Source organism: Aedes albopictus, chromosome 2, assembly GCF_035046485.1.
Source record: "Aedes albopictus strain Foshan chromosome 2, AalbF5, whole genome shotgun sequence".
Classification (NCBI taxonomy): domain Eukaryota; kingdom Metazoa; phylum Arthropoda; class Insecta; order Diptera; family Culicidae; genus Aedes; species Aedes albopictus.
The window spans coordinates 178,514,509-178,523,338 of record NC_085137.1 but is presented as its reverse complement, the minus strand read 5'-3'; the positions used below and the strand labels follow the sequence as shown (position 1 = coordinate 178,523,338).

Below are 8,830 nucleotides of genomic sequence, written 5' to 3'. Positions count from 1 at the left end.
AAGACGAGGTAGAATGATCTAACAAAAACGAGTGAAATCAGGGCTAAGCGTGGTTAAATTAAAAAGGGTATCCAATATTTCTAATTTACATCGTATACTTTAATTTTCGTTGATTTTTCAGGGTTGATATAACATTTTTATGGGGAAGGAAACATGGGAAAGATTTTACACACCTTTAACTTCGGAGGGGCACTTCCTGTCGGTTGACGATGCCATCAGCACCTACCAGCACACTAACCTTCTCGTGGCCGAACGGGGTGATACGGCGACGCTGGCATCTGGGACTCGTTGGCGTGAAACCCACATCGTGTTCGTGGTGGGGATCAATCAAACGGCGAATCCGAGGCGCTTCCGTAAGCCAAATGTCCGGTCAAAATGGTTGCCGGAATACAGCGAGGGGGCTGTGGTCTTCAGGTTCTTGGTCGCAAAATCTTGATCGCGTTACGGTGTTGGTCTTATTCGTCCGTAATCACCATCCAACCGCGCCACACCGTAGCACACTGGCGCTTCCTACGCTGGTTCGTCTTATTGGCACTGTCCTCCGGGGAGGGCTTTTTCAGTGGTTCGACAGCCGGGCCAAAGCGGACAACGTGGCAATCCGGCAACTTCTCCTCACTTCACAATGGCGGCTACGCTAGTTCTTCTAATTGGCACTGTCTTCACAATGGCGGTTCCGCGGGTTCTTCTTATTGGCACTGTCCTACGGGGAGGACTTTTTCAGTGGTTCGCCGGCCGGGCCAAAGAGGACAACATGGCACGCCGGCGACTTCTCCTCACTTCTCAGTGGTGGTTCCGCGGGTTCTTCTAAATGGCACTGCCCTAGGGGGGGGGGGGGGGGGGGGGACTTTTTCAGCGATTCGCCGGCCGGGCCAAAGAGGACAACGTGGCACGCCGGCAACTTCTCCTCACTTCACAATGGCGGTTCACTAAAAAAAAATAATCGAAGTGAAAACGCGCACAACATGCACTTTTGATGGTGGTTCACCTAATAGCCGCTCGTTCGATCGTGACCAGCAGTTTTATTTCCTCGACACGATAGCTTCGTCGTCGACGTCGCCGGCTTCGGCAAACCTCGCACGCCGATGATGGTGGTGTGATGTGCGTAACGGATAGAGGGTGCATAGGGATGTCCAGGGATGGGAAACAATCGATGTTTTTTTTTTCCTTTCAGATTTTATTCCAATTCGTTTTAAGTTCAATTATTTATAAATCATTTCATTATTCTAGTTTAATTTTAACTTTCCTCCTTTTTTTTAAGCCTCGCTATATTAATATTGAAATATAAAAGATCACTACTTAACAATTGAAGAACAATAAAAGAATGTATGTACAAAAATTAAAGAAAATATGTACAAAAATATTATTAAAACAAAGTGTGACCATTTTGAAAGGTGACACGTCTGAAGAAATTGTATGGCCCAAAAAGTCAACTTTTGTTACCCCAAACACACATTTATCCCAATTTAGCTCGACTCCACGATCTTCGAAACGTTTCAGCACCTAATAGAATGATATAACAGACAACTTTATTTATTTTTATTTTGTTTTTAACTCAAATTTCAATAAAATTAATCAAACATCAACGCATCACTTATTTCCCTTGCTCGTCATGTTCCTCTCGTGTGCTTCCTTCGATGATCACATCGTCCAAATACCAGGACGTCCCTTCGCAACCTGCCAGTATTTGATCCATCACCTTTTGGAACAACTCGGGTGCCGTAACGAGACCAAAAGGAAGCCTTTTGAAACGAAACAATCCTTTGTTTGTGATGAACACTGTAACATCCCGCGACTCCGGTGCTAGCTCGACCTGCAGAAAGGCGTCCTTGATGTCCAGCTTGCTCCAAAATCTTCCTTTGCCCAACCTCGCTATGTATTCATCGACGACTGGCATAGGATGTCTCTCACGAAGGACCGCTTCGTTGACTCGGCGCAGATCTAAGCAGATACGGGGTTCACCGTTGTGCTTCCCGACAACTACAAGGGGCGATACCCAAGAGGCTGGACCTTGCTTCACCTCGATGATGTCTTTGGTCAGCAACTGGTCAAGTTTTCGATTTACGGCATCTTCGAGAGGAATCGGGACCCGACGTATGGGCTGGAATACAGGCTTCGCATTTGGATCCATATGAATGTGAACTTGGATATCTTTTATTTTCGAAAACGCTTTATCATCACTTGTCACGTGGTAGGCATCCAAACCAACTTTTAAGATCCCTAACTCCTTGGATGTTTTGTCCCCAAGCAGGGATCGTTGTCCACCTTGTACAACATAAAATTCAGCTGCTGTCGACTTAGTTCCAATCTTGACATCTGCCACGAATGTACCTAATATGGATAACGGCATATCACTAGCGTAACCCTTAAGGATCCGGGCACTTCCTTTTACGCATTGACGTACTCTGATCTTAGCCTGCTTCAAGCTTTCCCAAACCGTATCCGGAATTAAATTTGCATCGGAGCCTGAATCAATCAGAAGATCCAGATTTACTCCGCCCACTTCACAGGAAAGTACGTTGGTATCATTTCCTGAATAAAATGCATAATATGTCTTCTCGGACTTCGTGGACTTCCGTGGACGCACAGCCTTCAACTACTGCGTCCGTCAAAAATATGTCTGTCAGAACATCCCGGATTTCATTCGAATACTTATCGAACCCACAATCTGACGCTTGCTGGCGTAAACGCAGCATGAAATCGGCAAACCTCTCTCCTTCTTTTTGCTTCATTTGCTTCAATTTATGCCGTTCTAGCACCGACGAACCGACGTGACAGTCGCGATCCAAAACTGTCCCCCCCAAATTTAACGGTCGACCAGCGAAGCGAGCGATCGCTTCTGTCAAATCAGCTCAGACGCGAACCGTTTCCTATATGAACACACGGGGGTTTGGTGTCGAGCTATCAAATCATCGCGGGTCGTTATAGAGGTGGCGATAGTGTTCGGCTATTTTTCATCATGGCGTCGCGGACAACAAATTTGAATTTATTTGTTCTAGCTGTCACGTCGGTTCGTCGGTGGTTCTAGGCAATCCTGCCGGCAAGGCTGGAAGAATCCGTCAAGTGCGTTTATAGCAACATCGTACCACTGTTTTGCAATAGATACAAGTGGAAAGTTTTCGCGATCAGGAAGGTTTTGAAAAACCCGCTGTAACTGTGGGCCACCCAAATGAAGAAGTATGGCTCGCTTCTTTCTTTGGTCCTCGATATCATATGCTTCGAAGTAGCATTCCAAAGCCCCTTTCCAAACCCTCCACTCGTTAAACAGACGATGTTTTTCTATATCGTCACACCGGAACTGCTGTATGGCCCGACTGCTATCCATCTGTAATAGATTCATTTGAATGGAAATGCAATTAGTGACCCAACAGTACCCTAAAGATTATATGATGGAATTTTCAACTAGTCGACGAATATAAAAAGTCGTTTGCCCATTGGTAAGAATAAACGCTAGTAAGGTTTGTATCATCATTTATTTATTATGCACCACTTATATACATCTGCTGAAGCATCAAATCGATAGTTAGTCCTTTTTGTAATCCATGATCGTTGCTCACGTCACAGCGCTGTTATCGCGATTCCTACCCATGGTCGAAGTGAATGACCACTTCCTGCAGCGACTACTGCAGGTACAAACAGCTATGATTTTATATTTTCCCATGGTCAATTCGCCCCCTTAATGCTAGAACTAGGTAACTGGTTTTGCGAAATTTCGATAGTTTTGTTTATATCTGAACATACTTCATAATTAACAAAAGTTTGTCAATTGGAACTACGAAAACACATAATGAATCATCTTTTAAGACCAACAAAGTGTTTGTTTTATACCAGGATTAGTTTTACCAGCAATTTTTATCCGCACTTCCAAAAACGAGTTACCTAGTTCTAGCATTAAGGGGGCGAATTGTTACTGATCACCTCCTGCAGCGACTGCTACAGGCACTTCCTACACCCGTGGTCATTGACCACCACCTGCAGTGACTACTACAGGTACTTCCTACACCCGTGATCATTGACCACCACCTGCAGCAACTACTGCAGGTACCTTTACCAGAGACCCGTGTTCAATTACAATTAACCACCTTCTACAGCAATCGCCATAGACACATAATATCCATACCCGTGATCTTGTTGTGATCACCTCCAAAAGCTACAGCTAATGGCACTAGTTCAACATTTGTTTCGTACTCAAATCACTTGAACACCTCTTTGATTCAGTCGTATAGGTACACCACAGGGCTGATTTTTTTTCCGCAACCAACATTCAATGTAGCTCTTATGAAGAACTGTCATGAAAGCAAACGATACATCATCAGAATCATCAATAGTACACTTTTCCATTCAAGTAACATCACTCCCATATCAAAACAAATGATGATGCGTTCTTATAGGAATTTCTAACAAGATTCTCCGGCAGGCACCAGCTCAACCACAGCCACGTACTGTTGCATCTCACTCGTGATCTCACTAATACTGACCACTTCGACATGAAAAAAAAAAATCTTCAACCCACCCGCCATTTTGACACAACAAGCAGTGCAGTATCCAGTTCGAAAATATGAAATAACATCGCTAATACTCACGTTTTCCGAAATCCTCGTCGCCAAATTGTGAGGTATACTCTGCCGTGTGCAGCATAGTTGTCCCATGTTAATAGGGAATCCCATAGAACATGGGACAACTATGCTGCCCACGGCAGTACTTCGGAGCCGATAATAGAAATACGGTCGGATTTAAACCACGTAGAAATACTTTCACTTTTATTAATTTATCAGAGCGTCCTCGTCTCGTATTCCGGTCCCTGGACCAACCTTTTCTCGCTCTCCCCGTTATCCCCCTTCTCTCTTCGTGTGTGTCGTCCGCTGTCTCAAGGGATAGGATATTACACTTCCTTTCGGTAGGGGGTATGAAGCTAACCAACTTAAGGTATGACTCTACAGACTCTACAACAAGCTGCATCAGCTGCTGATAGAACCAACCATCGTCCACACCGCGAAAATTGGGAGGCTATGGTGGACGGGTCACGTCATCAGGATGTCGGATAGCAACCCGATTAAAATGATTCTCGAGAGTCATCCGACCAACCCCCCCGCAGGGCTGGAATTCTCATCAAAGTGTAAAAACGCAGTGAGCCACTAGCTGCGCGCATTCAACACAAACGAATGTGCTGCGTACGGATGCTCATTCTCACGGATCTTTTGCTCTTTGAGGCGCACTGCGTTTTGGCGCAGTGCGTAATGTATCTGTTTCACGCAAAGAGTAAAGGACACATTATGCACGCATACTCATTGCGCTGCTCATTGCGCAGTTGGTATGACAGAAATCACAGATAAACGAGCGTAACACTGACGAAAATTTATTCCTATATATCTCAGGATCCTGATAACTTACAGAGTTGGTGTTTTCGACATATTTATTAGGCTGGTCAAAGGCCTACTGGTAATGGGTAGTTTGATTCGGAATTCTTCCATTAGGCGGCGCTAGTGATCGGACAAGTTTTATATTTCATATATCTCAGGACTCTGATCACTTAGAAAGATGGTGTCTTCGGCATTGTTGTTTGGTAGAACAAGGGCTTGCAGTTCATGGACAATTTGTTTCAAAATTTTGCCACTAGGCGGCGCTAGTTGCACATTTGCAATGTCATGCAAATGATTGATTTTTTTCTTTAAGTATTCAACATGCTGTAATTTTGTTTTCTTTGAACATATTCAAGTCAAGTCAAATGTTTTACAAAGACCAATATGTTAGCCGTAAATGTGCAAAATTTCATTTTATTCGGTTCACTTAATTCTGAGATATAGCAGTTTAATGAAAAATACTCAAATATGAATCATTTAACTAGAATCGCTCTAACTTCATGTAAAATTATTCAATCAAGCCCAAATTTGTACCATTTAGAGCTAACTAGTTGGGCAATAAGCGATAAAAATTAGAGAATTTTTGGTGCACTTAATAAAAAGTTACAGCTTGCTGAATATTTTTACGATAAATAATTAAAGTTGCATGCTTCTACTCATTTTTAACTAGCGCCACCAAGTGGTAGAATATTGAAACAATTTACCAATCAACGGAAAGGCCTTAACCAACCAAACAATATTGCCGAAGACACCATCTTTCTAAGTGATCACAGTCCTGAGATATATGGAATATAAAATTTGCTTGATCGCTATCGCCACCTAGTGGAGGTATTTATAACCAAACGGCCTATCACTAGCAAGACCTTGACTATTCTAACAATTTTGCAAACACACTAACTATCTAAGTAATCATGGTGCTGAGATATACAGTATGAAATTTTCACAAGTGTCACATCTTGTTGTCTGTGATTTCTGTTATGTCAGAGACAAACAGACGTAATACTGACGAGTTTTTTTATACCAAATATCTCATGATCGTGATAACTTCGAGAGTTGATGTCTTCGGAAAAAATATTTGGCTGGTTAAGAACTTACCAATTATGATTCGTTTGATTAAAAATTCCTCCACGAGGCGGCGCTACAGAGCAAACAAAATTTATATTATATATATTTCAGGATTCTGATCACTTAGAAAGATGGTTTCTTCGGCAATGTTGATTGGTTGGTTAAGGCCTTTCAGTTGATTGGTAAATTGTTTCAATATTCTGCCAGTAGATGGCGCTAGTTATCAATTAGAAGAAGCATGCAACTTTCATTAATTATCGCAAAAATATTCAGCAAGCTGTAACTTTCTATATAGTGCACCAAAAATTCTCTAATTTTTATGGCTTATTGCACAACTAGTTAGCTCTAAATGGTACAAATTTGGGCTTGATTGGATAATTTTACATGAAGTTAGAGCAATTCTTGTTAATTGATTCATATTTGAGTATTTTTCATTAAACTGCTATATCTCAGAATTTATTTAACCGAATTAAATGAAATTTTGCGCATTTACGGCTAACATATTGGTCTTTGCAAAACATTTGACTTGGCTTGAATATGTTCAAAGAAAACAAAATTACAGCATGTTGAATACTCAATGAAAACAATCAATCATTCGAATGATCTTGCAAATGTGTAACTAGCGCCGCCTAGTGGCGGAGTTTCGAAACAAGTGGTCCATTTACTTTGAGCCCTTGACTTACCAAACAACATTGCCGAAGACACCAACTTTCTAAGTGATCAGAGTCCTGAGATATATGAAATATAAAATTTGTTTGACCTCTAGCACCACCTAGTGGTGGAATACTGAATCAAACGATCCATAACCTTTAGGCCCTTGATCAGCCTAACATCTTTACCGAAAACATCAATTCTCGAAGTAATCAGGATCTTGACAAATATAGGAAGCAAATTTCGACAGTGTTACGTCTGTTTGTCTCTGATTTCACTTCGTTTCGCCTCACTCATTGTCAATTTACTTTCACACTCTTTCACAGTGAGCAGAACGAATAACGCAGTGTGTAATGGCAAACTGCTCTCTGCGTGTGAGTTTGCTCACTGCGTTCTTTTTATTTCTCATTGCGTAGCCACCTGCTCTTTGCGCTTTGCGTTTAGAAACTGCGCATTGCGCGCAGTGAGTGAGGAAATGCCAGCCCTGCCCCCGTAACTTGACAGATGAGCCCAGTTTCGCGTACCTACTTGCAAATCGCAGATGTCGCTACTGTTCGTAAACAACGGGTCCATCCTTCACTGACGCAACAATTTTTGTCCATGCAAAACACCTTTTTGTTTCATGGTGAGTGGAAGCCAAAAAGAGGCTAGCGTTTCGTATCAAAAGGACGTATTCAACAGAAGCGCAAAAACTAATGTTCATTAAATTGAAATTATTTTGATTTTTCTTTTTGTTGTTGTAAGAAATGTAATAAAAGCACATGTTTAAATGGTCTTCCATATTAATTGGTGACTGCGCATGCTAGACCAAACCGAAGATCAAACTCGAAAAAAAAACATCTGCAAATGATTATTTTTAACTTCTATTTTGGCTTGGCCACCAGATATGTAGCTGTAAAATGTTAGCATAAGTAACCTAATTTATTACTTGCTGGTGCTTAATAACCGCACTAGAAGAAAACATGAGATTCTTATTAATTTTATGAAAGCCGACTATTTTGCCTTTACTTGTTTTATAGATATAATTTTCGCTTCTAGTAAACAATTTCATCATGCCGCACTTAATTTACATTTATCTACCACAAAAAAGCGGAAACAACAAATAAAGGCTTCTGTTGAATGTTTTAATATTTTTTGTTCGGTTTGTTATTGTCGGTTTCCGTCCTTTTCAAAAGTAGCGCTTGCCGCTTTGAATCTGACAGTACCACCCGGACCAAAATTTTTACACTGAACGAAAATCCCCGCCACAAATTGAATGAAAATTGCCTCATCCGAGCCCCATGCCTAAAATCAGATGATTTTTGGATTTTTGTCATTCAAGAGCTGATCTGACAGAATCAAAACAGACGGTATGAAAATCATCCAAAGCGACCACTATAATCATACTATTCAGAATCAAAACAAATCTGTACATGGATGATTTTCATTCAAAACCTATTCAGTTTATCGGTTGAAATGAGAATGAAAATCCTTACGAAAGTATATAGACATTGTTCATTGCAGTATACAATTTAAATTCTTAATTAAACAACTAATAATACAACCATCACAACAAGTTAGAAGGAATCTGATTTCAATTGAAGTCAATTTCGCTCGAACTCGTTGAAATGGTTGTAATATTAGTTGTTTGGAAAATAACAATAGAACAATATGTGAATTATTTTTTATTTGAATTTTATTGGTTTTTATTATCAGAAATCTCATTTTATGTTAATACACATTATAAATATATCACCATTCTGCATCACAGTCGAACA

The 8,830-nt window shown here is 41.0% G+C and overlaps 1 protein-coding gene across 1 annotated transcript; it reads right to left on the bottom strand.

The window, feature by feature from the left end:
- Positions 1-1,591: 1,591 nt before the first annotated feature.
- On the bottom strand, positions 1,592-2,128 carry LOC134286281 (uncharacterized protein K02A2.6-like). Its single transcript, XM_062847872.1, has one exon. It carries the CDS (start codon positions 2,126-2,128, stop codon positions 1,592-1,594), a length of 537 nt encoding a protein of 178 aa, XP_062703856.1.
- Between the last annotated feature and the right edge of the window lie 6,702 nt (positions 2,129-8,830).